Genomic DNA, 27,802 nt, shown 5'->3' with positions numbered 1-27,802 from the left:
TCTAGGAGAGCTGGAAAATGAAAAAAGCTTTTTCTCTTCCTCCTGGCTGAGATCCTCAGGAGATGAGTGGCCTTTCTGGGGCTCTGTTCTCATCTGACACCCTTCTGAGGGGGTGTGGGGATGTGGCTGGAAATGGGCTGGAGGTGCTGAAGGGTCCAGCCCTGGAGACAGAGGCTGTGCTGTGGGGTGAGCCCAGCTCCTTCCACTGACACCCCAGTGCTGCTGGACCCCAGGAGCCTCCCGTGGCTCCTGAAGGGAAACATGCCTTTAGTGACACGGTTGAAAAAGGAAAAGGCCTGGCAGCGGTTGTTTCCATGACAACAGAAAGAATTGCCTGCAATATTTCAGCTCATCAGCCTGGGAACAGTCTGATTGATAGTTACGTACGCGTGGTAGGGAGAGAGCAGGAGAGGGGAAGCCAATTATATTGCATTTGCCTTGTCCTTGAATGCTTGTGGCCACAACAGCTGTGGAGGGCAGCTTTTCCTTGCTTTTTGTGTTTTCCAAGTGAGGATGACCTGTGTGTCCCTGGGAAGCATTGGTACAACCTGCTGGCTGTGAGTCTCTGACCCTCCCTGTCCCAGGCTGCCGGGCTCAAAGCCTATGGCAGGTGTGCAGGGAATGGGGACATCTGCCTCCCTGACTGGCAAATAGTTATTTACACTACAGAGAATATCCTGGAGGAGAAGGAGAGAGTTTGGCAAGTGATCCACACTCGGGACATTCCTCTCTTCCCAGACTAATGATCAAAGGCAAGACGTGCCTGGTTTTTGGGATGGCCTCAGAACTGTCCAGGCTTCAGGAAACCCATGGGGGCTCAGTGCATCTCCCATTGCCAAAGGGCTTCAAATCAGTGCAGCTTCAGTCAGTACCCACTGGCAGGATTGTGGCATTTTTGGTTAGTAGCCCCTGGGAAATGTATTTTGGAGAAGATATTTGAATGTTCCCTTAAAAATAGATCCCCGGAGACAACAGATGCCAGCCTGCTGCTCACGAGGGAGGCTGTTCTCCTGGCTCCTGTTGGGGTTTCTTGATGATGCTTTTGCTTTGCAATATGAGCAGAAACATTCAAAATAGAAACACTATGGTATGATAAATGGAACAAACCTACAAGAATCTGTGATGCTTTGTCATCTCTCTCTGGGACATGTAAATGGTGCAGTTTACAGCAGTTTGTGTGTGTGCAGCCCTCTCTGCCTCAGTGCTCTTGGTACAGCTCTGGGCCCTCTCTGTGCCCTCACCTGCAGCTGCCCCCCACTGCTGGGGGACACTTGGCCTTGTACCCCACGTGGACATGGCCACATAGGGCTGTGTGACTCACCTTGCCTCCCCTTTCCACCCATCATTTCCCAGTATTCAGTCTGTAACACCTCCCTAGAGGACAAGAGATGGGACCTCATGAAGCCCTTACAGAATGCCAGTAGTTGTTAATAGTCACTGGCAGAGTCATGGGGTACAGGGGCACACACAGCCCGTGTCCCCTCGCAGTGTCCCTGTGCCTCAGGGCTGGGACACGGGAAGGGCTGGGGGGTGAAGCTGCTGCTGGGAGGAGCCTGGAGAGGCTGACTGGCCACAGAGGCCATTACTTGTCTTCCCAGCTGGCTGTGAGCGCGTTTTCCCACCTTTTTTCCTTCCTCAGAGGTATCACAGTACTGTCAGGGACAGAGGCCAGCAATAACTCACTGTGCATGCAGGGGTGTAACTGTCCTTTGGGCAAGAGCAGGGCTATTTTTTTCCCCCAGTCCTGGGGTGCACATAGTGGCTTCATACCAAGGGAAAGATGGCTAAAAACCTCCTAAACAGTTTGTGGGCTGACTGCTCCCAGCCCAGGAATTGATTTCTGTGTGTAGGAACCTGACAGCCTGCTCTGCATGGTTTCTGTACCTTTCTTACTCTTCCTCAGATGAGTTCAGAGTCTGTGTTGGATCCTCAGCAAATCCAAGCGTTTGACCAGCTCTGCCGACTGAACCGAGGCACGTCCCGAGTACGTACCCCCCGTGTTCCTTCTGCTTTGAAACTGGTGAGGGGCATTTCTCATGTTGCCAAGGCAGACACTGGCACTGGCAAGCGAGAGCTCTGGCTTTTCCCTGGGGTTTGGGCTAGTGCTGGCACTTGGCTGTGGCACACTGCAAGACAGCCATGCTGGGGAAGCCACTGGCAGGGAAACCGTGGGAATGCCTCTGGCTTTTGGGCTTCTTTGGGCTTCTTTGGGCTAACAAGTGTCCATGGGGTGATCCTTTGTGGATTTGTAACAGCTTCCCTCTAGACACTGTGCTTGAAACTCTCCCTCCTCCTATGCCCCTGCTGTGCCATGGAGAGCTCAGCTCCCTCTGTCTCTGCCATTTTCCTTATGCCTCCTGCCTGTTTTGGCTGTGGTTGTTGGCACTTTCAGTTCTTTCTGGGTTTGTTTTTCAATTATGTGACTTCAAAGCAACCCAAAGACCCCTGGAGAGCTGTTCAGCTGAGGACTGGTGACCTGCACAGCGCTCCCTCCACGCCATCCCTGCCATCCCTGCCATCCCTGCCCTTGGCTTTTCCTGGGTTCAGGTTTCCCGCTGCAGCAGGGACACGGTGCCGCCCTGGGCTCTGTGCCCTGCAGGAGTGTGAGCGGGTTTCTCCTTGCAGCTGGCTCTGCTGACGGAGCTGGCGCGCGGCGGTGACAAGCACGGGCTGCTCAGCATTCCCCACGGGGACCCGGCCACCAGCAGCGTCTTCCAGAACGAGAACTTCCAGCTGCACCTGACGCCGCCCCCGCTGGCCGAGGAGTAGCGCTGCTGCCCCGGCGCTCCCAGGACAGGGTGCTGGGGAGCCTTCCCACCCCGACCCCTTCCCAGAACCCGCCGTGCTGAGCCTCGCTGGGTGCTGGTGGGTCACAGCCGGGTGATGCCCCAGCTCTGCTTTGGCAGTCGAGGGGCAGCTGGGTTGGAAGCTGGAACTCCAGGACGAACCCCAGCGTGCTGTGGCACCCAGAGGGCTGCCAGTGCTGACCCAGGGGCTCGTGGCAGCAGCAGCAACTTCTCCAAGTAACCAAATCAGCTCTGCCCCGCTGGAGGAGCCTGTCCTGTGCCCAGAGGCCCCGTGTCCCCGAGCTGTGCTGGTTCTGTGGCTGGGGACCACACCTGAGTTCTGTGTTCTGCTAAAAGCAGCTGTTCTGGCAAGGCCTGGCCCTGCTGTCTCATGGCAGCAGCCACGGGGTCTGAGGGCACAGAAGGGGCAAATCTAGAGGAGGCTGAAGAATGCAGGAAATGACACCTGTGTGAGCAAACTGACCTGCACACGCTGTATTCTACCAACCCATTAAAGAGGCCCTTGGTTGAAGTTCCCTGTGTGACTTCTGCACTTGTGTGAGTGGGCTGCTGGTAAGAGAAAGATGCATTTTGTGCCTGTGGGAGGAGCTCAAACCTCCCCTCTCACCTCGTATTTGTGTTCGGGGTAGGAGGAGTGTGTCTGTAAAAAAGGTGTCTCAGGCCCTTGGGGGTGGCAAGGGGTAGGGGGTGGCTGTGATGGGCACTGATGGTCACAGAACCTTTAGCACTTCACTCTCAGCACTGCAGACCGGTGTTGGTGGGGTTTGTGCTGTCACACACACTCCTCTTCCCTGTGCTCACTTTAGCACCGGCACTTGGGTGTGTTGGGGTGCCCTGGGGGTCCCAGCTGCTCCCAGAGCACAGCACCAGGTGGGTGTTGCTGTCCCTGCACACGAACTCCTGTGGCTGATCATGGAATGGCAGGAATATGGAGCAGCACAGCTGCCTCCAAGGAACATGGAAGCACCAAGTGTTGTGCAGAGCTCACCTGGGCAGCAGCAGTGCCAGTGCCCTGGGGCCTGAGGTGCCCTGTGTGCTCATCTCCTGTCCATGAGCAGAACTACTATGGGATGTGCCCAGCCTGCAGTCACACCTGGGCACAGGTAAGTCAGAGAGCTGAATTTGGCCACACATCAGCTGGGGCAGCTCTTTCCAGCTGAGTCAGAGCTGGGCCATGGGGCTGCCCCCCAGCCCAGCACTCACCAAGGCCCGGTGTGGTCCCCTGGTTATTCCCTTTGTCTGCCTGGCTCTGGGGGTGTGCTGGGGCTGCTGTCTGAAGCTGTGAGCAGCCCTTCCTTTGCTGGAAGTCCCGGAACGCTTCTCTCTAGCATGGAAAGCACACAGGCAGTCAGGACAAGCAGGAGGCCAGTTGTTCAGTATTTTATTCAAGAGGAAATATACACACACCTCTCCCTGGCAGGGGGAGCAGCCAGCCCAGGGCGTGGCTGCAGGAACACGGCCACACCCGTGTTTGTGCAAAGGAAGGAGCCCCGTTTTCCGTGGGAGCACTCCCGAGCCGGGTGTGTGATGGAGCAGGAGATCCCCGCGGCTGAGCCCTGCCCCAGCGCTCTCCAGCAGCCCCGGCACTCCCCGGAGCGCCGCTGACATTTTCCAGGAACAACAGAAGGAAGAGGCAGCTTATTGTGCTTAAGACATCTGAACAAATCCTGGGTAGGAGACACTCACAGCTTGTGGGTATTGCTAATTACTTACAGTTCAGAAAGAATGGATCCTGACAGGGACAGCACCCTCTGGGCCCTGTGGAGTCTCTGCCACCAGCACCCCCCGAGGTCACCGTGCTCCCGGCCAGTGCCCAGGCAGGGCTGTGGCTCCTGCTTGCCTGCAAACAAGGTGAGCTGTGCTGGGCAGGGGAGTCCTGCTCGCCCTCCCTGCCCTTGGTGCCCTAGGGAGAGCTGGCGAGGAGCCCCCTGCCCTTGGGAAAGTGCTGTGCCAGCCCACCCATCCTGCCTGGGAAGGAGAAGCCGCTCCCAGGGGAGGAAGAGCCTTCCTCTTTCTGGGAGGAAAGCTCAGAAGCCAGGCATGAGAGTGAGCCTGGTCAGCTCTCCACTCAGGTTACAATTGAAAGGTTAAATATGAATAAATGCTGTAGGTTTATACATAATGTTTCCTTCTACCTATGGAATGTGTCTGAATGGTCCAAAGACACCAAAAATGTTGTTAGAAACTGTAGTTAGCCAAGAAAGACAACCCCGCCCTTAAAAACGAAATAAATCCTATTTAGTTTTACTACGGCCTTTGTTTAAATGCGCCCAGAAAAAGAGAGTATTTTCAGGTGCCTTGTGAGAATGTATCCGTTCATGCAATGGCCCAAGTTCCTCGTTTCACAAGCATTGCACATTTTTATGTAAGTCATCAAAACTATAAAACCTATTATTTTTGTCTGAAAGTCTTAGTCTAAAAAGTACAGCATTACTTTATATCCACCCATGGAAACTGCTAGACACGCGCATGTGCACAGACATACACTGTTGCCTATCTTCTAAAGATACTGATTACAAAGTGTATAAAATTGGGAATACATTGTCAGGATACAGTGAGAGATGAGCCATCCTCTACCACAGACTATAATCTAGGATCAGTCACTAACTGTACACGTTTATACAGCCTTGGATTCACCAGGGACTCCTGAAACGCAAACAGCAACTACACAAAGAAGGGCAGTAACGCTGCGGGAACACAGGAGTTACTGTCTCCAGCTCTCTGGAGCTGGCTGGAATCTGAGCAACATTTTTGTTTCCTTCAAGCAGGGCTGAAACTGAACCTCCTGTGAGACAGCTCCACTACCAGGGTGAGGGACCCCTGCTCCCAATCTGCTCCTGGACTGGGAGCCACAGAGCAGGAGCCAAAGCCTCCTCTCTCCACTAGGATGACCTTAGGCTGTATTTTAACAAGCTCAGATGCCACCGAGCCCGTGGGCCACCTCCCAGGGGCGTCTCCACACTGTCCCCAAACTCTGCCGACACAGTGGTGTGGCTGGTAAAATTCTTTTTGTTTAAGCTTTGTTATTCTTCAGGCAAGTGCAGGCCCTGAGGCCGTTTGGTCCTGAGTGTCTGGCACCACAGAGCCCAGGAGGAGGCAGAGGCGGAGCTGGGGGCGGGTGTTCGGAGGTAGTCGCTTCCTTCGCCTGTCCTGGTACTCCCCAGTCCAGTGTGGTATTGGTTAGATGGCCATGCCCCACTGTGCCTGCTCCCCCTCCTGCCCACCTGCAGAAGCCAGACCCCCTTCCCAAGATCCAGGCAGAGAAAAGGGACCAGCTGGATTCAGGCAACTCACGCCCCTCCAGAGCGAGCCCTGCCTTCTCAGGAGATTTCAGAGCCTGGCCTAGCTCAGCGGCTGCTCCGTGCATAGCCTGGAGAAAAGTTGGAGGCACTTTGTGCATTCTCTAGCCTGCCATTCCAGCCTCGCAGGAGGCCACGCCAGCACTAGGGAAGAGGCCGACAAGGCGCTGGGACAGACAGAGACCGGAGGAGCCTCGTGTAGCTGTTTGAGAGGGACTAAGGGCACCTCAGTTTGCTGCTCCAGGCGTGCACCCCCTGCTCTGAGGGACCCCTGCCAACAACCCGACAGGTGAAAACATCTCGAGTGGCACGTCCTCGTGTGAGAAGTTGTGTGTGGGGTAACCCAGACCAACAAAAGGGCCTGCTAGAAAGGGTTTCTGCTAGAAAAGTCTTAAGATTTGTCACTACCTTACGTGCAGACGTGGGAGAGCTGATCAGGCTGAGAACATGTTAAAATTGCTCAGGCTGCTGCTAGTTCACCATATGTAAGTCCTGTGACCGCGCTCCCATGACAGGAATCTGAAATATCAAGTGCACCGGAAAAAAGGGATTGTCAGAAAAACAGAAAATAGAAATACTACAAAAGCAACATTACTGAGAAGGAAGCGGACTGAGCCGAAGCCACCTTGTGTGGTCACACAGTGGTTTCTATAGTCTCAATCACTTCCATCTCGCACTGCGAGGGCGACAGGAGCGGGCACTCGTCCGGCTCCCAGCTGCTATCCGGGCTGTAATCCTCCTCTGAGCTCAGCTCGGCCACCCCCTCCGTGTCCTCGTCACACGACTCCATGTAGTGAACCCCCACGGCGTTGATGCCGGAGTCCTCAGAGCTGGAGGGGGACGAGCAGTGCTCTGGTTTTGGCGTATTGCTCTCCTTGGTGATTAAGGCGTTGCGGACGGAGGCCTCGTCGGGCCTGGCCCTGTGCGGGGCGGGCGGCTGGCGCTGCACGTAGCACATCTTGCCGTTGATGCACTTGACGCGGTAGTTGTCGATGAACAGGTCGGCGATGGTGCAGAACTGCGGCGCCTCGGGCGGCAGCGGCGGCTGGAACGCGGGAGCGAACTTGAGGAAGTGCTCGGTGAGCGACACCGAGATCTGGATGGTGTTGGGGGCCTCCCGGGGCCGGACGGGGATCTCGGTGCTGGGCAGCTGCTCCACGGGGGTCATGGGCTGGTAGACGTATTTACCTGTGGGGACACAGAGGAGCAGACTTTAAAGGTTGGTGTCCTCCAGTTTGAACAGAAGCCATGACGTTGACACCTGTGGTCAACAGTTCCCTGCTGGCAGCAGCCTTTGCTTCTCTTGTGGCCTCTGCAGGTGTGGATCCTCTGACACCTAATGCTGCAGGTTATCAAAGCCTCCTGCCCCCCAGTGCTGCTCCCCTCCCTGTCCCTGCCTCGAGGACAGCTGTAGGACATGACTAACTCGGGAGAATTTATTCCAGGGACACAACTCCATAGCCATGAAGTGGGAAAGATGCCAAGTCTGCCCACCCTGCCTTCTAGGAGAAAGAAAACTGACAAGATTCTCAGAGGCTTTTTCCCCCCACTGAACATAATGTGTAAGTTGTAGCTTACATCTTCACTACAACGATCAAACTTTTATTTTATTGTTATTATTCCGGTAAATCTCCTTGCACATGATTCCACGTTCTTTGCTTTGGGGGACTAAATCATGATTTTCCGTATTATAAACCAGAAGTTCGTACATGGCTACAATTAGAATTTTAAGGCAGAAAACAAGGGAATTTCCAAGCTATAGAAATGCTTTTGGCATCTTGATTATCTGGTTAAGTAGTAAGAAAACAGGATTATGTTGGTTATATTGAACAGAACAAAGTGTGAACTGAACATCTTCAGTAACAGAAATAAATAAGAGAGCAGAAAATTGGGACTATGTCAGGAAAAAACTGAGAAACCCGAGGCTATGCCTAGGACTGTAAAATGCTGCATTTTATTTGCATGAAGCCTCTGAAAGATTCATGTCTCCCCAGGGGCTCATCCGCTGGGAAAGCACAAATTTCCAGAAGCTTTGTGAGTAGCGGGGCTGTCGGAAGAGTTTTGCTCAGATCCTTTTTACAGGCAGCGAATGCTCCAGAGCGTGGAGGGGTGTGCGGGCTCGGAGCGCTCCGGTGCGGGGCAGGAAGCTCCTGCACGGAGGAAGGCTGAGTGCCGGAGTGTTTGCGGCTCAGAGGCAGATGCAGCCTTTCCCCCTGAATCACCCATTCCTTTGGAACATCGCACAATGGCTCGCCTTGGGAAGGACCTTAAAGATCACGGAATTCCAATCGCCGTGCCGCGGGCAGGGACACCTCCTGCTAGACCAGGCTGCTGTAAGCCCCAGGGCAGGCTCGCTGCCCCTGCAGAGCCTCTCCGCAGCACAGAATCCCCCCGAGGCCGGGGATCCCTCTCAGCCCTGCAGGAGCTCTGTCTGCGCTGCGGGGCCCACGCACAGCCGGGCTCTGCCAGCTCCGGGACGGCACCGGGACCCTTCAGCACCGGGAAGGCTTTTCCCACCCCGCAGTGCTGCTGGAAGGGAAACGGGCCATGTGAAAGTCTGCTGGGACTTCCAGCCCCAGGGACAGGGAGCACACTAGAAGGGCCACGGAACCGAAGGAAGAGCTCTGGAGCGTGGGAGAGGCTCCAGGCACGGCGAGGAAAAGCCCACCCGTATGTCATGGGAGGAGAGCGCAGACAGAGCTGGCAGCAGAGGGAAGTGTGTGAACAGCTTTGACCAGCTCCCCTCGAATACCTCATCCAATGTTTTCTCCCTACAATCTGTGCAATGGTAACTGTTAACAGAGCCACGGGGAAAGCTCAGTGACAAGTCAAGCTTTTCCCCTGTCTGCTTATGGCTGGATGACAGAAAACAAAGCCATCCTCTCCCCTTGCCATGTCTTTACCATGGTGTAGCTCCTGAACTTGCTGTGACTCAGGGATGAGCGCTGGCCTCCAGCAGCTGCATGCTCCAGCCACAGGCAGAGCACGGCTCTCACTCCTCCAGCACAGATCCTTGGTTCTGGTGGTCTCTGAGCAATGGGGTCCCTCGGAGGGTTCTCAAACCTTGTGGACAGAAGTTCCCTAGGAAGCTCCTCACCCTCACAGCCACAGCAGCAGCCCACGGCTTCCTGCCATCTGCTGCTTCCCAGACATCTTTCGGTGAAATTAGTGAACATTATATATGCCACTGCCTTGCAAAGCCCCATAGCTGATGATTACTGTGCTGCTGGCTGGGACAGTGTCTGATAAATTCAGCTCATGGAAACTGAAGTGCAGCCTGCCCTTGCCTGAAACCACAATGCTCTATTTATCCATAGATTTGGAATGCTTCCGTGTGGGCTTCTTTGACAACCAATCATAAAATAAAACCAGATACTGGTGAAAAACATTTCTTCAACTCAATTCTGTGCCGCCCCTATTTAAAGAGCCCAAGGGAGGGTCCAGTGAAGATTTTACCATGATGAAGAAAAAAGGTGTCTGTACAACAGGACTCTGTTTTTCCACTTAAAGCAGCCACCATGTGCTGGCAGAAGGCTGAGGGATGTTGGGAGTAGAAAGTGATGTGGTTAAGCTAAGGAAGCTCCTAGCATGGGCATGGAGTGGTAAAACAAAGACTCCTCAGTTTGACTTTTTTGGTGTTTGTTTTTGCCCTTTTGGGAAAAGGAGAAGAGCGGTGGCCGGGTCAGCCAGGGAGCGGCGGGGAGCTCAGCTGGCTGTTCCTCCGCGGTAGGCACACACGGAGCTCCCTGCGAGAGCAGCACCGCCCCGCCGGCGCTAACCCGGGCAGGCTCCGAGCGGCCACTCCCCTGCAGAGCCCCACAGGGGCTGAAACCTTCCTCACTCTCCCAGGACAAGCTCTGCCAGGCCAACACACAGCAAAGAGAATTTTCTTTTCAACTGGTACAAGTTTGTCAAGACTTAGATGGTTTTAGAGGCAATTTGAAACAGATTAAACTTGTTTCAAAACATGACTGGGTGCTCAGAACTGGGACTGTCAGACTGGATCATGGACAACGCTGTGCTCACAGCCTCGGTTACCACTCCTCACCCTACATAATGGATGGAAACATCAGCCAGGATGCAGCCTATGGAAAATAAATGCAGAAATTAGAAATAAGATTGGCCCCCACCCCTGCAGCTTGTAGGATTGCCAGGCTTTTTCACTGGAAATGCCCCTAGAAGCACAAGTCCACAGGTTCTCTCATAATCCATCTCAATCTGATCAAATACCCGTGGAAATCAACAGCAATATTTTTGCTGACTCTGAACAGCTGGCAACAGTCTTTGATAAAACAGTACTTTGAGCACCTATTCTGCTGTATCCCATCTAATACACTAGCTCAGAATTATTGCCTATTTATTCCAAGTGAGCTGCAGGACTCTGTGACTGCGCTGTGCTCATGAACACTCCTGTAAATGACAGTGTTCTGCACAAACACTGATGCCACACGAGACACCACATCCAAAGTTGTTTCCTGGGTCACTTCCCCACCACTGCCCATGCAGAATGTGGTGAAGGAAAAATACTGCATGTGTCAAACATATGTCCAAAAGTCAAACTCCAAATCCCATGAAAAGAAATCTGCTGCATTTGCAGAAGTTTGGGAAGTTCTTGTGCACTTTAAGAGCTGCTGTGAAGAGGTGTCACAGTTCTGGCTCTGCACTTCTCCCACTGTGGCAAAAGGGCTCAGGGGAAACAGGAGCCTGCTCCTCTCCTGGAAACAGCGACTGTGTGAAATCCAGCTCTGCCAGAATGACTGCCATGGTAAGGCTTGGTTGTCCATGACAGCCCCTGGCTGGCAGTGAGATGGTGAAATGAGAGACCCCAGAAATGGGTCTATAGGCTACTCTTAACCATTTGTCCCCCAGGCCTGCTCTGTGCCCAGGGCATTATCCCCCACCAACACTGCTCCTCTGTCTGACCCCTCAAAGTGACAGCAGCCTGTGCACAACGAGAAAGGGACAATTGTTTCTCCATTTCTTCACATGGCCCTTGTGCCAGCACACAAACCAAATCCTCAGGGACCTGGCGTGTGCAGCAGAACAACTATTCAGCTATGTCCAAGGAAGTGAGTGATGGGCAGTGCTCATCTCCCTGTTGCTCTGTGCACAGGAATAGGATTTCTGTTGCCAAATCACAGGGATGCTGTTCCCCAAAGCCTTGGCTCTGTGCCTCCAGTGAGCCTGCCAGCAGGCTAAGGCAGGATCCAGCAGAGCAGGGAGCTCTATCATCACCTGCACATCTCCAGAAAACTCAGGCAACTTGGAAAATTCTTTACGTTTGTGGCACTAATAACCAGAACTATGTGGCTGATTGACTAGAAGCTGTATTATAGAGCCTCCTGCTTCCAGAACCCCAAATCAAGCCTGGAGAAACAAACCATGAGGTCATTTCTCTCTGATTTTTTGCTAATTGGGCAGTCTGCATGCATCCTCACCAAACAGACACAAAACGGCAGCAATTTCCGTGGCTAATACAAAATAACTTAACCATGAAATAAGCAGAAGTGTGGCTGGAAAATTTTCTTTTCCACTTCCCTCCATCCCAGCATTCTGGTTTACCTCTAGCACTCATTAACATACTTGACATATTGGAAAAAAAAAGTCCAGCTTTCAGGAGGGAGGTTTCTTATAACAAATTCACAAGTTTTACCCTCTCAAAAGGAGGACTTAGTCCTAATAAATAATATCCTGAATTGCACTGCACTTCAGAAAATGGTAAGAGAGCTGTGGATCTGACAAATCTAAGTCAGCAATACTTACCATGGATATTTGTTCACATGCAAGGCATTTAAACATCTATTAACTGAAAGATAAAAGCTTTTTTTCATATGTATTCTTCCCCCTGCAGCTGCTGTAACAAGTATTTCTACAGCCTCCCATCTGCCAGCTCATCTATCTCCAAAAATCAGCAAGGTTAACGAAGACCTGCTATTGCAGCTTTTGAACATGACCTGGCTGAGCTTAGGACCTGCTCCTGTGTGGGCTGAGCCCTTGCGGAATCCCAAGCAGGGGTGGCTGAAGGTGAACTGGGACCAGGGGAATCTCTGTGCCTTTGGCTGTGCTGGGTGCACAGAGGGGCTGGGGCTGTGACCCCAGGGCACAGTCCTTGGCTGCCACGGGCCCCAGGGAGGGTGTGAGGGACGTGTCCTGTTCACCAGCAGGAGCTGCTCCCTGAACACTGCTGAGCTGGTGCTGCCTGAACCCACACCTGTGTACCAGCACAGTGAGCCCCCCTTGTGTCCAACAGCACTCTCACTCCAGCTGTGCCAGACTCTGCTATTGCCACTCACAACCCTGCCAAAAAATTCAGCTCACAAGGGAGGGGAACTGGTGCCACTCCGAAGAACATAAAACCCCTCTAATTAAATACCACACAGCTCTGGAGGAGTGAAGGCAAAGGAAGCATTCATAATGCACGCGTGACAGGAGACAGCGCTGCCTTGGAGGGGTTCTGCATTATTCCAAGGAGAGCTCCCTGCACAGCTGTTCTGTGTGTGGAAACCTTGGAGCTGAGCTTCTCCAGCTCTGGCTTTCCTCACAGCAAGGGATGAGGAACAACCAAGCTCTCTTCCACAGCACTTGTCCCACATGTCCTGGGTGTGGCAGGAGAGCCAGGCCTGCCTGCTGGGGGAGCACCATGTGGCTGCAGTGCTGTCTGGCAGGTGGTGACAGCTCCGAGCAGGAGTGGTGCCCTGCTGCCAGCGCTGGCACAGCAGCCCGAGCAGTGCAGAGCTTCTCACCCCACCTGAGCCTCCAGGGCCCCCAGGGCAGTGGATGGCACAGCAAGGAGCCAGGCAGGGATTCACCGCTGGCACAGCAGAACCCTGGGTAGGGAGGGTTTCCTCCTTCACACACTAAGGCAAAGCTCACTGCTCATCCTGCTCAGGTTTATGGAGGGCATCCAGCATCCTCAGCCTGCTGGAGGTGCCCACTACAGCTGTTGCTGCCAAGTGCCCAGCAGAGCAGAATTCCATTGGGAAGTGTGATGGGCTGAGTGCCCTCCTGGGGTCACGGCCTTCCATTCCTGCCAGCTGAACAGTGGACAAAATGACTGCTCTGGGTTTGCTCCTCCCCCCTCCAGTTACATGCACAGCTTGGAACAACAAACCCAAAAACAAACAAAGCTTGCCCTACCCATAACTACTCACTGAGGACTATCACAACTCCAAACTACTCTCAGAGCACAGTAGTAACTTTTCCAGAGGGACGAGAATAAACAGAAGGAGAAACCTGGGCACATTTGCAGATGGTACATGTGAAAACCCCCACTGCTCGCCCAGTCTACACTTCTTTGTGATGTATAGAATAGACATTGTATCATATCCAGCAAATCCTCGTGGGCTGCATGGTGAAGAAAAGATGTGGAATGAGCCATGAGAGGAAATGGGAAACATTTCAGGACACTGAGGCACTGCCATATTTACAGGCTCAAGTAGAGCTGAACTGGTTGGTGGTTATAATAAGGCATAACTGAAATGACTGCCCATCTTGAAGAAACCTCATGGACAAAGGTATGCAGCACCTCAGTGCAAGAGATATTTTTGCCTTGCACTTTGTCCAAACAACTTTGAAAAAGCACTGAGATTGCTCAAACAAATTTCTAGTGTGAGGAATGCAAACAGAACATTCCGTCTACCTGCAGGAATTCTGGCAGAACTGGAAGGCCCAGTAAGGGACCACAGAAGAGACTCCAAGGGCACAAATGAACTCAGCAAAAGAACAACAGAAAAAGTCGCCACACAGCAGGACCTGAGCAGGCTGGAAGTGCAGCAGGAAGGGCTGGCAGGCTCTGCCCTAACAGAAATGTGTCACTGCAAAGGGCTCCTTCTCACAGAAGCACCTCCATCTGAGCACTGAGAATCCATCCCATTCCAGACCCCATCCAAGCACAGGGAAGAACCAGTCCAGAGATGTTTTGGCAGTGGCTGCTGAGGAGCAATTCCATACAGCTGCCAGCTCTCTCTGCTGGAGGAGAGGTGTTCCCTCCCTGCTGTACAGCCAGACAGCTGTGCCAGCCCCTGACTCGACGCTTTTCACAGGAAACCAGCATAGAGGGGGGAAAATCAGGAAGTTTTTCCTCATCAAATTTGTATTTTAATGCCCTTTTGTCTTGATCTGTCTTAAATACAAAAAGGATCATGACAGTACAAGCTGTGAGCTGTCTAAGCCTTTGAGAAGTTTCTGTGCACATCAGCTTAAGAGTAGGTAACGCTTAAATGCAAACAGACCCTGGAGCTTCCTCCATCCTCCCTGCTCTTTACTCTCATTGCTTACATGGATTTACTGGACTTAAAGAAAAAGCAACCCTGAAGGCTTGAGAGATGCAGCCATAAACCCTCTTAAAGGGGCCAAATTTGCTCACTAACCATTGTAAGAATAGAATACCAACACCCAAAAAGGCAGTGAGCAGCAGCACACACCACGTGTGTGTTCTGGAGGAGCTCTTTCCTTTCAGGATCTGCAGAATGTCACCCCTACTACAGGTGCTACTAACCCCAGCTCCATGCTGGGTTCCAAAAACATGGGAAGAACAGGCATGGCAAGTGTGGCACAGCCCTGGTTACCTCTGCCAGCACAGCAGCTGGGCAACACTACCCAAGCACTGAATCCAAGGACATTCATCTTCCATCCCTTTCAAACCCACCCCAAAGGCCAGAACAGCCACTTCTCACACATTCCCCTGAAATTTTTTTCCCCAAGATACATTAGATATTTTTAAAATTCAATAGAGAAATTAGAAAAAAATGACTTAGTGCTAAATATTTATTCTACAACCCCATCTCTGTATGCCATCTGCTCAAGCTTCAGCAGCCCCAGGTTCCCATGCAGCCACTCAGTGTCCTGACAGGGAAACAAAGCAACAGAAGCACAGCTCCATGTCAAACTACCCAGAAAACCACGGCACTGCCTGCAAACCAAAGGGACTGGAGACACAAGGCCCTGGTGTCCTCCAGGTGTGTGGTACGTGCTGCAGGGGGCTACCCTCACCCTCTGCATATGATGGGATGCTTTCTTGGGAATTCTCAAATAAGCACAACAGCTCACTGGGTCCTTGAAGGAAAAGTCCTCTCTAAAGACCTGCACTCTGCACCCACAGGGGACAGCTGCGGCAGGAGGTTGGGTTTCACAGCTCACATCTCTGTGGCCACAGTGTTTTCCTGGTGGCTGCCAGGAGAAACCTTGGCCCATGGGATGTGCTGTACCTGTGCTGATCCCTTCCTGTGGCCAGAGCCCGGGATCCCCTGCTGGCACAGCATCTGTGCAGTGGCTGTGTGGGAGCTGGAGCCTCCAGGCTGGACAACACCACCTTCTTCAGCCTCAGTGCTGGGAACAGGGTCCTGATTCCCAACACACTCTTTTAACCCTTGTCCTGTTCTGGTGCCTCGTGCACATCTTCACTCACAGGCCATTTAAACCAAGCTATTTCTATCACAAGCCTCTACAGAACTCATTTCTGTGGATTTTAAAGCACTACTCTCCCTGCTTGGGCCCAAAACACATCACCAGGTGGAACTGAGGAGTGCAAGCACCAACGCTCCCCTTGGAGGGGTGTGGGATCCAGCAATGCTCTGCATCAACAAACAGAAGCCCAAGTACCACCAGTGGAGGTGGAGCAGGTGGATGTCACACTGAGCCATTGTGTCACACAGTGCCACTGCAGCCAAGTGACCTGGAGCACCTGGACAGTGCAGCTGGGAGCACAAACAGCTCCCTGCTGTGGCAGGGTGAGCCAGTGCTGGCACAGATGAGAGCATCACCCTCGGCTTCACATCCAGAGAGGCAAGATCCCACAGGACCAGCTGGAGAACAGCTCCTGTGCCAGCAGATCAAGGTCTAGTGGCACAGGGAGGAAAAACAAATCAAGGGGTGAGTGTCTCCTTCCACCTGCCCTGCCTACAGCTGGGTTAATGCTGGTGGCCTGCAGGAAGGCTGCAAGAGCTGTTCAGTCCACCCTGGCACACCTGATGCTGTCCCAGCCTTTCACAAGGGGCGGGAGGGAGGGAGTGCAAACACCTGGAGTGGGGCTCAGGAAAGCACTGAAATCCAAGCAGCCAGCTACACACTGTGGAATGGCCAAGCACCCTGCCTGCAACACCCACAGGTGTGCACCAGCATCATGTGTGGCAGGGAGAGGGACAGACAGAGCCTGGCACAGAGCTGGGCACAGCAGAGTCATTTCAGGGCTGGGTGCAAGCACACAGCCAAACAAACAGCTTCAAGAGCAGACGTGTGGGCTCTGGAGCGCCACAGCCACCAGCGAGAACAAGAACACAAATGCACGCCTCTTGCTGAAATTGTTTTACAACGTAGGTTACATATAAATTCCAACTGTTACGTGGCCTAAATTAAAGTATGGCTATGTTAAAAACAAGGCCCAGTTGCCAAGCAATCAGTTTTCACTTTCCCAGTAGGTTTTTGACTACCAGCTATGTGAATGTACTCAACTATTGGCAAAAACATCTCCAAATTGCACGAACCGCACTTCTTGAGTTCTGTGATCAGTCACTACATAAAAATTGATTAGTGGAAGAATCAAAGCCATTATGAAAGCATATTCTGCATCTTGTGGGCAAGATAAATTCATGGAGGTGCTGGAAGAAAAACCACAACACATTAAACCAGGATCACTTTATATGCAGAGAGAGTGAGAAGCTCTACCTGGAATCCAATCTACTGTCAACCAGCTTTTGCATTAGTGTAAGCTTGTGCCATCCATCAGCAGCTAAGCCCACACTGTCACAGCTCTCGGGAGTTCGGGAACATCTTCCACTGTTTGTGAGTAAACCATTTTCTTTTTATCCTTTATAGAAACACAAGTTTCTAGTAGAGCCTCGCCAGCATGCAGAAATAAGTTACCAAGGCTGGCAGTGAGTCATGAAGTGTACAGCAGCACTGGTTAAATTGAGAGCCATTACATAAGAACACCCCAAGATGCCCCTGCTCTACAAGCTGGGCTCTGCTGGTTGCAGTAACACGAGCGGTGACAAAACGTGTTCTTGATGAGCACACAGGTGCTGCCAGGAAATTGGAGCTCCTGTGCCAAGCACCTGAGAGGCCTCTCAGTGCTTCCAGCAGACCTGAGCAGTGTCAGCCCTGCAGACCTGCAGGATGGAAGTCACAGCCACGACAATCTTGTGACTCAGTCTCACGGGACAATGCAAGGCTCTGGCCACAGGCTGCCATTGAAGACCCGTGAAACATCCATCAAGAAGCACAAAAGGAAGGCTGATGTGACAGCAGGCACTTGCATGGGCACTGGCATTAAGCAGGCTGGCAGATCCAGGCTGGCAAACAGATCCCCTCACCTGCAGAGTCCAGGAAGGAAGCCACATGCTCGCCACAGGCACTGTGCTCCATGCAGATTTTATCTTTAGGCTGTTCCTCTGCAGTGACAAAAGTGCCAGCAGCCTCTCACCAGCAGGAAGCCCTCTGAGCAGGAGCACCGGCCCAGCCCTCAGCGTGCAGGGGTCAGGACATCCTGAATTCACAGACAACCCCACCAGCTGGTGAGACACAAGATTAATGAACTTTTTCTTCAGAAGTACTTGCTTCTGGTAGGAAACATCCCCAGCCTTGTCCTTTCAGGCTTCACAAAACCAGCACTTAACCCTTCAAGCAGCCACAGAGGAAGGGTGTCAGTTATCTGCCGCTGTCAGAGGCTCTTATCAGCAGATCACTGAGTTTGGGGCAAGCAGACAAAATTTCTTGTGAATTATGCCTCTCAGGTGGACAGACAGATCACAAAACAGCCTCATAGTCATGCATGACAAAAAGTTTTTGGCTGACAGGAAGTGTTTTGGTACACAGGTCCCTTTTTCTTACACTTTTGGAGAAAGAAGCGCAGTGATTTCTGTTCCATCACATATGAGCTGTACAAGAGTTAGTCCTGTGAGACACACTAAGCAAGTAGGCTGAATTCAGAGATTTTCCTGTGGTCTAATTCTGTTAAGTGATATCTGGGCCTTTCTTAATGATAACAGAACATGCATGTCTCGAAACATTATAGTAAGGGCTCAAAATGAATGCCAGCAGGTTCTTCCAGAGGCGCTGACATTCCCACAGGGCACAAGGAATCCACACACGTGGCTTCTCTTGTCAATAGTACATTCATCCTGTGATTTCCACATTGTAACTAAAACCTGAGGAACAAAATCCCATCCAGGTCAGGGATGGTGCACCCAACAAAAACTGGCAGTGTTTTCCCTTAGAGTAACACTTCAGAATATATTAAGCTGACATTCTTTCCTTGGTTGTGTACAGCTTAGTGAAATGAAGCTGGAATATCATAGCTCTTCAAAATACAGGTGAAGAGAAGATTTTGCACAGCCACAGGCAACAAATCCTCATTAAAAGTCTTTTCCCAGTACAAGCTGCAACATCCACCTTTCTGCAGCTCTGGCACTCAGCATAAAGCCTTGCTCTGTGCACAAGCACTCTGTCGGGTACACGGACTTAACAGGATGAATGTTCAAATCCTTTTCAAGCAGAAGAAAATTAAAAATGCCTGTTTGTCCCAGGATTTGTGGTCATTCTCCCTCTAGACCAAGCTGTGGTTTCTGGGAATTCCCAGCCCTAGAGCTCCTAGCCCCACTGCTCCATTCCGCTGTTGACAAGAGTTTTCCAGGAAGAAAAGTGTATGAGCTCCTCCAAATACTCAGAATTTCAGACATAAGCATGTTACAACTCCCTTTCCCTGTTTATCCAACAAATCAGTCATCAGGATGTAGTTTTGCCCTGTGGAACAGTACTGCTGGAAATTCAAGCTGCCGTCACCACTGCCAGCCTGGCTGCTTCCAGTCCACACCACCATCTGCAGACAGGGACACACAGAGCATCGGGCACTGCTGCCCTTCTGCTCTCCCCTGGATGTGGAAACGAGTTTTGCAGCCACCAAAAACCCACATAAGGAAAACCCACTGGAATAAGAGCAAGGCTTTTGGAGATGTGCAGTGTATGCTGTGTGCAGAGCACCCCTGGGCTCTGGCTGCTCCTCTAACATGCAGGGATCACCAATCACCGGCAGCAGGCAGGCACAGCTCCTCTTTCCACCGCCAAGCTCTATCAGGAGGCACCCAAATTCCTCCCCACACCATCTCAGCTCATTTACCAGCGTTGTCACAGGAGAGCAGGGCTCCCTCACTGATCCCCTCCTCACAGTTCCCACAGGCAGACTGGGGTCTGAGTAATTACACAGGCTTGGGAGATTGTCAGAGCCCTGCTGATGGCTTCTGTCGCTGGGGAGAGGGAGAGGCACCTTGGAAATGCTGCCGGTGTGCACAGAGATACTGGAATGCTGCACACATCACTGTGTGGCAGGGGAAAACGCCGGCACCTGGGCCAGGTGTGTACCTGCCAGAGAGCAGGCAGGAGCTGCCAGGGGCACACACCACATCCTCTCCCTGGGAGAGGTTTAATCAAGGATGGCCTTGACAGAGAACTTTTGCCAGCTTTGTGCAACAGACAACAAATGCTTTCATTTGAAAACGTTATAAAAGAAAACCACTAGTGATTCAAGCAGAGGAGAATGTGAGGAGCAGTGTGGGCTCAGAGCACACCAGGTGCAGTGACTGTGCTGTCTGCCTCGTTCCCTGGCTGCAGCTGCGGGCAATGGATGGGGGATGACCCCCTCCCCTGGCCAGCACACAGCTGGGACTGATGCCACCCAACCACAGGGGCTGAGCCTCTGCTGGGTGCCCTCAGACACTGAGAGAACAACGGAGCTCTGAGAGCCAGGAGAAACCCTGGGCTGCCTGTTCAGGTGAACAGCAAATGTACATGTACTCTATATCTACATTCTCTGAATATTGCTAGCATGGCCAAATTTAGAGAAGCCCTTCTTCCCAAAACCAGCCAGAAAACACGTGCCCTTTGTGACATGCCACCCATCACACAAAGCCATTTTTCTCCTCTTGGCTGAAAAATGACAGTTCCTTGGGTCTCTTGCCAGGCCTTCCTGACCTCATGCAGAACCTGCCAGGTCTGGCTGCAAGCTCCAGCTGAGCAGTGCCATAATTTGTGATGCATGCCAGGGAGCAGGACACTAATCCAAGGCACACCTGCAAGTGCTGTCCACCACCCAGCAAACCCAAGGCTGGGGGAACAGGTGTATTTTTTAAAACCTTTCCTGCCACCACAATCTTGTTCCTTGCCTCTGCCTGGCAACTGTGTTCCCTTCCTGGCCACCCAATGGAGATCTCACACTTTGCCCATGCTTGGTTTGTTTTCCTGTAAAGGTTCCAAACAGCTGAACCTGTAAAAGTGGTGGAACTGAAATTTATTTGCTGCATTTACTTTTCAATATAAGATATGCAAGAGGCTTTGAGGAGCTAAAAGCTTGCTCTTTTGGTGCTGAATCGGGGCGAAAAAAGCATAGAAAGGCTAATACAAGGTGGCACAATTACTGTCTATTGATGCAACTGCTGTGGAACCACGATTCATCATGTATTATTGATAATTGCAGCATAATGTACCGAGGGGTTTGCAGGGTGTTTAACAGAAGGCAAGATATTCAGATTACAAATGAACCCAGTTGCAAGAGAATGCTCTTAATTGTATCAAGCATGATGCCTTCTCTCACGGTTAATTGTAAGGAAGTAAAATTAGCAAAATGCAGTCGAGTCCTGCTGTCAGGTCAGGACAGATGCAACCCTGAGGATCTGATCCCTTCTGACATAAGCAGGTACCACCTGAGAGCCAGCAGCCTCACAGCCAGCATCAGTGCAGATCACAGCTGCAGTGGGAATCCCGAGGTGAGGAAAGGGAGGCAGGCACCTTGCTGCAGACCTGCCTCTGGCATGTTTTCTCTGGCTCTGGAAAAAGTAGATCAGAGTAATTTAAGGCTCTCAGCTTGCATCTAATAAACAAAACCTCACAAGGCTGTCGGAGGGGAGGGGAAGAAGGTGAACAGGGGCCTGCCACCCTGGCAAAGGGAATGCATGCAGGGCACACAGCAGGCAGGAGAAATGTGTAGTGGGACAAACTCAGGGGCTGAAGCCAAAAACACCTCCTGGGCCAACACCTTCTTCCCTGCTGGGAAAAGGACTCCAAGGCTTGAGCCCTCATCCTGCTTCCAGTGGAGACTGGAGCTGGCACAGCCTTCTGGCAGCACCCAGGGGAGGGGTGCTGGGGACAGCTACGGCAGCAGGGACGAGGCATTCCTGCAGCCCCAGGCAGAGCCCCCAGCACCCTCCAACCCCAGGCATGCCTGCCCTGCACGTTTTTCATGCACCTCTTATGGAGGCTGTACCTGGGTTCAGAGCTCTGCACGCATTAGAGAAACACCATACTGGGAAATCTGCTCCCCACCAAGCCAAAACAGACTGAAAAGGACCCAAAATAAACTCCAGGCTTAGACACAGAAGTCATACAGACACCCAGGGCAGCTGAGGCTCTCAGAGCTGTTTGGATACACCAAACACTCTCTGATCTCCCTGCCAGCTATTATTGCCATTTTACGGACAGAGAAACATCTGAGGTAAAGACAGTGCCTCCAGTGCTGCTCACTTCCGAGCATGCCAGCCACAATGGCTTTGGGGAATTCAGAATGGGTTCCTTCTCAATTATTCCCTCCCTAGCCAAGTGGCTCTGCAACGCTAAATTGCTCCTGTCACTGAAGTAAGCAGATGTGATCCTGAATACACATGAGGAGACAATATACTCATCATGGCATGGTGAGTTTTTGTAATTTCTCAGTGTAAGTGCACTTAAACTGAGTTGACATTCTCCAGGACCTTGGCCACTGATGGAAAATAATACTTCAATGGCCCTTTTAATTGATGTAGAGTTTCCTGTTCCCCAATACAGCTCTTAAGAGTCACAGAAAAGCACTTTCAAGAACCCTCTGAGGATTCCCAAGTCAGTATTACAGCACTGTGTTTATGCAAGATAACTCCCAATGCTGTTTAATTACATCTCTGACCTCTATACAATTTCCCATTACAGACCTCATTCTTACCCCTTTTAAGTCCAACTCAACTCATTCCACAGGAGCAGGATACAAAGAGATCCTTAGCTCTGAAATTTGCATTAGGAAATGAGGGGCAAGAAGGGAGCGCGCTTCACCACGGCTTTCAGAAGATTAAACAAGCAATGAAGTGTGTGACTTCCTTTAAAATCTTCCATTTAAAATCCTGGTTTCATAAGGCAAAGGTATCTTAACTTTTCCTTAGCCATAAAGGAAGAATTGAGAAGGAAGTCTATACTTCTTGCAAATGCCGTAGCTATTTTTAAATCATGTAATTGACACACAGAAGCAAAGAGTTGGAAGGGATCTCAAGGGGTCTTTCCAAGAGGGAAGCAGCTCCATGTAATGCCTAAGAGACACCAGTCTAAGCCTCCCCTGAAGGACTATGACTCCTCACCTCCTCAATTATTCTGTTCCCCTGCAGCATTTCTCTTTCCAGTTATGGTATTTTCCCCATATCCAAACCTAAACTCTCCTTGTCACAGGTAAGAGATACCTGGTTATCTGCCACGTTGGGCAGAGGAGGACTCAAACACAGCTGCTCTGCAAGGCTACCTTACACTTTGCAAAGCTCATCGTCCCTTCCTTCTTCTCTTCCCCTCTTCTTCCCTCAGTCTTTTACAGACCAAACAACCCTTTTTTTTTTGCACCCCCTTGTGAAGCATATTTTTCTAAGCTGATCTCCTCCCCAGTTCTCCTCCAGCTCTGTAAAGTGCAACGCTCAAAGCTCAGCCCATCAGCCTGGTTTCCTCGTCACTGAGCTGAGGAGACTAATTAAATTGCACACTTGCAATGCTCCTGGTAATGCATCCCCAAGCGAAGGCTGGGGTTCTGGGGTTGGCTTTTCTGCCACACAGACCTCCCGCTGCTGACGCACAGGCAGTTTGTGATCCATCCTAATCCCCAGCTCCCCCTCTGCAATCGCTTCTCCAGGTGTTCCCAGCTCCATGTTTGACTTCCCTATCCCAGGACCATTCCCAGATGATTTTAGGCAACATCTCAACAATTTCTAAGCACCACTTTGAGCTCTGATCCTGTACTCCGGAGTGTTCATAAGCTTTTATACCTTGGTGGTGGCCACAAATAACAGAGACCAGGAAATGTTGGGAAGAATCTAGGTCACAACTTGAGGGCCTTTGTGCTATCGATGAAACACCAGTGAGACATCCCTGTCCCTGTGCAGCAGGTGACTGTGGCACCTTCTCACACAGCCAGTTGTGCCACACAGTACTCAGGGCACAGACAGAAGAAAACCTTTTGTCCTGAACTGCTTTCAGATGAATCCCAAATCAAGGCAAATTTCCCGAAATGCATATTTAACTGATATAGAAGCTTGCATCCAAACAAAAGCTGGCTTTTGGGGCAGCCCCTTTTCCCTGTGAAACAAAATTTGCAAAAAGTGTGTGTGAAGGGGAATCCATGAAGGTGACTAAATTGCAAGGAGAGATAGCAATGGCAATGGATTTAAAAGGAGAATGGGATGTCAGGAGTCCAGGGACACCTCCAGCAGCACCAAGCAACCCTCACATAAGGGTCCAGTGTTGACTACCCAAGCTTTAAGATCTCCAGAACACAACATGACCCAAGTACACTGCTCCATCACCATTTCCTGACCTCGCATCAACACGCTGCTGGGAAAGCCTGCTCTTCAAGGCTCTACATGATTAATTATTCATCAAACTATGTTTGGACATCCACAGTTCAATCTCAGCCTCCATGATTAGATACCTCAGGATCCTGAATACTGATATTAAAGTCATTGGACACCTTTTCACCAGAGTTGGCTCAGTACTGGATTTTGAAGCTATCTGCTATATATAGCCTAAAGCAGTTACCTCTCTGCTCAAAGGGGTTTATGCCTGTAAAAAGAAATCCATTAGCACCGAGAATGAAGTGGCTGCTGTGAAGGACAGCGGTGCCCAGGAGATGCCAGAGCCCACCCTCCGGCCGGCTCAGGGGGCGAGGGGCACCGGGACTCCAGGCCCTGGGAGAACTCCCCGGGCATCGCCGCCGCCCCTGCGGGAGCAGCGCCCGAGCTCAGGGTCCCACTGGGGCGCCTCGGCACGGACAGATCCGGGAGCGGAGCGCTCCGGCCGCGGGACGGGGCGGGACGGGGCGGACAGAACGGGCCGGGCGGTGAAGCACTGCGCGGGGACCGACCGGACATTCGGGACGGCCGGGACCGCGCCCCCCGCCCGCTCCCTCGCCCCCTCACTCACAGTGGCACCATCCCAGGTGGCAGCACCAGTGTAGGCGGAAGCAGCGGCCGTGGCTGTGGGTGGCGCAGAGCGAGAGCCCGTCGCAGGGCTGGAAGTCGGGTCTGCCCGCGCAGCTGCGGGCGAGCGCCTGAGCCTCGTCCAGCTTCTCGCTCTTCGCCGCCGCCGCCCCGCTCATGGCGCCGCCGCTCCGCCCGCAGCCCCCGCGCCGCAGCGGCCAGAGGAGGAGGAGGAGGAGAAGGAGGAGGAGGAGGTTGAGGACGAGGAGGAGGAGAAGGAGGAGGAGAAGGCGCCGAGCCGCAGCGGGGACCGCCCGCCCGCCCAGCGCCGCGGGGGCAGCGCCGCGGGCAGGGCCCGGCCGCCCGCCCCGCCCCGCCCCGCCCCGGCCCCGCAGCACCGCCCGCGGGACCCCGATGGCCGCAGCAGCGGGGGCGCTGTCCCCCGATGGCCATACCTTCCGATGGCTCTGTCCCTCGATGACCGTGCCCCGCGATGGCAGTGCCCTGCGATGACCGTGCCCCTCATAGCTGTGTCCACGACGGTCGTGCCCTCGTTGGCGATGTGCCGTGGCGGCCGTGTCCCGCGATGGCCATACCCCTCCATGGCTGTGTCTCCCATGGCTGGGTGGGCTGCCCTGCGCGGCGGGGTGAGCCCGGGACGGTGCCCGAGGGCGCTGCCGGCGGCTCTGGGCCGCTGTGAGTTCCACTGCTCTCCCAAGGCGCTTGCAGCGGCCGGAGCGCAGGGCGGGCGCAGCAGGGCTGTGCGCCGGCTGCCAGGCTCCCCGAGCAGCCCCGGCCACGTGGAGCTCCCGTCCGGCCACCGCCGGGCTTGATGAATGGGATCCGGGCACGCTGGCAGCGGACAGCGGCCCCCGGGGAGTCGGGCAGCAGGCAAGCAGCCTCGGTTACAGGCGATGTGGGGAGCTCCAGGCGCGCAGCTCTTTGCTACTCCGTGAGACAGGTGGACACAGATCGCCCCTGCAGTGCCAGGGCCGATGGAGTAGGACACTGAGCTGCTTGCATTAGTGGCCCGCAGCACAGGCAGGTTTTAGTTGTTTTTTTTCATCGTGATACTTAATCTAATTCAGAAACCTATTTCTTTCTAAGCACACAGTGATTTTAAAAACCCTGATAAACTTTGTCTTTCATTTTGTAAAATAATCATTAGATATAATTTTGGCTAATAAACATAAGAAAGTATTGTTATTTTCAAACAATCATATCTTTGGGCTGAAATTAAAGTTTGGATTTATCTTGAGCTGTGGCTACATTATTTGTTTCCTAAGTGTGGTGGTGGACTTGTTTCCCTCCTATGTCTGAATGAAAATTGTAGTTTTATTGCTGCTCTGCTCAGCACTGGGAGCTGAAGTCATCTTTCTGTTAGAACAGAAATCAAATGGTCATTTTCGTAGTCCCTTATGAAATACACAATAGCTCTGTGTCAGAAACAGTCAAAACATACTTGAGTTTCTGAGTTCTGCAGAATATTCCCAGACAGTTCATATGGGGCCTGTCCTTGGATAGATCCAGAGGTGTCCCCATCCTGTACCCCCTCCTGAAGGTGTGCTGAGAGAACCCTTTGCTTCTTGCCAGTAAGAAGCGCTTAAGAACAGCCAAGCTGCTGGTGCCTGGCTGTGCTCAGCTCCACACCTTGCGGGTCAGTCCAAGGGATTGGGTCATAATGGCAGAGCACAGAGGTGCACAGAGGCTTTGAATCACTCTGGCTGTGATCCCTGACTTGCAGTGCAGACCTGGTCTCTGCAGTACTGCTGGTCCTTCCTGCAGCATCTCAGTGCCACATGACTGTGTCCCAGCCGTGCCCTCACCTCCCTGGGTCTGGAACGGCTACACCATTAAACAAACTCAGCCTGTCTTGGAGGAGATGGGTGCCCAGCTGCACCGAGCAGGGGCTTTGAGCCTCCCTTGACGCTGGTCACCAGGAGGAGGAAACCTTCACAGGCCTGTGCATTTTAAATGTCTCCAGTGTGATTTACACTGGAAAGAAAGTATTCTGACACTCCTGGAAACCTATCTGCATTTGTTTGCCAAAATCCCACTGAAACCTGCAAACATTTAGGACCTTGCTCAGCTGTTTGCAGGCAGAGGAGAAACTGATTGCACAGCCAGGTGTTTCTTTGACACTGTCCTGATGTCCCCCTGTTCCCTGGAGCCTGCCAGCAGCAAACGAGGGATGCAGCTCAGCTCCCACGAGAACCCTGGCCCAAGGAGAGCTGACACTTCTATCTGCTGGCACAAAGTCCTTCCTCTCCAGCACTGTCTCACCTCCAGGACTGCTCTCAGACCAGCCCGGGCTGTCGGATCACTTTCTGTTCAAAAGAAATAAAGAAGGATGGTAGAGTGTGAGTTACAGAAAGAGGGGTAGGTGTTTCTGGCAAGACCCGTGCGCTCCATCCAATTTGGGCATGCACTGCAGGACAGCACTTCTGAGCAGCCTAGGGCAGGGAGCTCTCTGCCTCCCTTTGAAGGGCCAGTGCTGCAGGGGACTCTGATCAAAGCCAAGGCAATCCGCCCCTTTGGTGCACTCCCATTCGCTACTGTTTTGCACAATGCCTGTGGCTGAGCAGTTAATGGAGGCATCTGCTGCACTGGCAGAGTTCACTGACTTAATTAAAGATAGCTAACAATCCTGCAGCTGCATGAGAGAGGCCACGGGTGCTCGCAGGGCCGACACCGAATCTCCTCAGACTGAGAGCAAGCACCCTGCTGTGCAGAAAGCACAGACATGCAGCCAGACACCACATGAAAGGGAAAGCTGGGCCCAAACATTAAGGATGGACTGGAGCCAGCTCACATCGTGTGTCGCCACAGCCTCGCCATGCCAGAGGACTGTATAACCTCAGCTCATGGATAGCTTGGAACAGTCAGACACGCAGCAAGTGTGCAGAGCTGGGAACATTCCTCACCTGTAGGGATAGTTTTACGTGGAAAACATTTTTGACAGATGTTTTCCTACTGAGTGAAAATGGTTAACTGGTTTAAAAAGACAGGTGGGAAAACTAATCCTGTACCAAGTGGTTATCAAGTTCTGCTCTGCGTGGGGCTGTGTTCTCTCCTGTTAAATGAAGAAACATTTCACTCATGGGTATATTTCTGGCATCACTGCACATTTGAGCTGAGGGGACTGTGCGAGGTTGCTAACAATTTACCAAAGAAGCTCACGGAACAGGCTGGTTGTTGCTGCTGGAGCTGCTTGTCAGCAGGCACCGAGGGCTTTGGATCAGGCTGCCTGCAGGGCTGAGGGCCGAGGAGCTGTAGCTGCCCTTGGGCGCGCTGTGCCCTGCCGGGAGCGGGGCAGGGCAGAGGCCGGGGCTGCCTGCGCTGCCCCCGCCCTCCCGGAGCTGGGAACGCGACCTCGGGCGGCAGCAAGGTCACCGCCGGGCTGCTGTGCTGCGACGTCAGGCAGACAGAACGATCGATGCTGGGCTGCTGTGGTCGATGTGAATTTACAAATGGACCTCTATCAGGAGAGGCATTACTGGTGTGAATAACCTCT

At 52.5% G+C, this 27,802-nt stretch overlaps 2 protein-coding genes across 5 annotated transcripts in view; one reads left to right on the top strand and one right to left on the bottom strand.

The window, feature by feature from the left end:
* VPS8 (VPS8 subunit of CORVET complex) overlaps positions 1-3,318 on the top strand; it is a 67,122-nt gene extending 63,804 nt beyond the window's left edge. Inside the window, exons 44-45 of the mRNA XM_063407838.1 lie at positions 1,904-1,984; positions 2,626-3,318. Of these exons, the coding sequence (XP_063263908.1) occupies positions 1,904-1,984; positions 2,626-2,769 (225 nt within the window). The 3' untranslated portion in view covers positions 2,770-3,318. The remainder of the gene's footprint in view (positions 1-1,903; positions 1,985-2,625) is intronic.
* An 837-nt stretch (positions 3,319-4,155) lies between these two features.
* Positions 4,156-24,648, bottom strand: C11H3orf70 (chromosome 11 C3orf70 homolog). 4 transcript variants are annotated; one of them, XR_010081519.1, is made up of 4 exons: positions 24,293-24,648; positions 6,732-7,294; positions 6,515-6,625; positions 4,156-4,647 (listed from the first exon to the last, which is right to left on the bottom strand). XR_010081519.1 is itself a non-coding variant. In XM_063407802.1 (3 exons), exons 1-2 carry the CDS (start codon positions 24,465-24,467, stop codon positions 6,741-6,743), a joined length of 729 nt encoding a protein of 242 aa, XP_063263872.1. In that variant the 5' UTR covers positions 24,468-24,648; the 3' UTR covers positions 4,156-6,625; positions 6,732-6,740. The 4 variants fall into 4 exon arrangements, 2 of the variants coding, with proteins under 2 accessions (XP_063263872.1, XP_063263871.1); XR_010081518.1 differs by having other exon boundaries at positions 6,515-7,294; positions 24,293-24,647; XM_063407802.1 differs by having other exon boundaries at positions 4,156-6,625.
* Between the last annotated feature and the right edge of the window lie 3,154 nt (positions 24,649-27,802).

This window comes from Prinia subflava, chromosome 11, assembly GCF_021018805.1.
Source record: "Prinia subflava isolate CZ2003 ecotype Zambia chromosome 11, Cam_Psub_1.2, whole genome shotgun sequence".
Classification (NCBI taxonomy): domain Eukaryota; kingdom Metazoa; phylum Chordata; class Aves; order Passeriformes; family Cisticolidae; genus Prinia; species Prinia subflava.
The sequence above is the reverse complement of the archived record's forward strand: the minus strand, read 5'-3'. Positions and strand labels throughout refer to the sequence as shown.

What these genes read in the sequence shown, in the direction of transcription:
- C11H3orf70 (XM_063407802.1), bottom strand. Translation starts at nt 24,467, where the DNA reads ATGAGCGGGGCGGCGGCGGCGAAGAGCGAGAAGCTGGACGAGGCTCAG. An exon ending in CCACCTGGGATGGTGCCACT is followed by an intron (nt 7,295 to 24,292) that starts GTGAGTGAGGGG and finishes GTGTCCCCACAG; the next exon opens with GTAAATACGTCTACCAGCCC.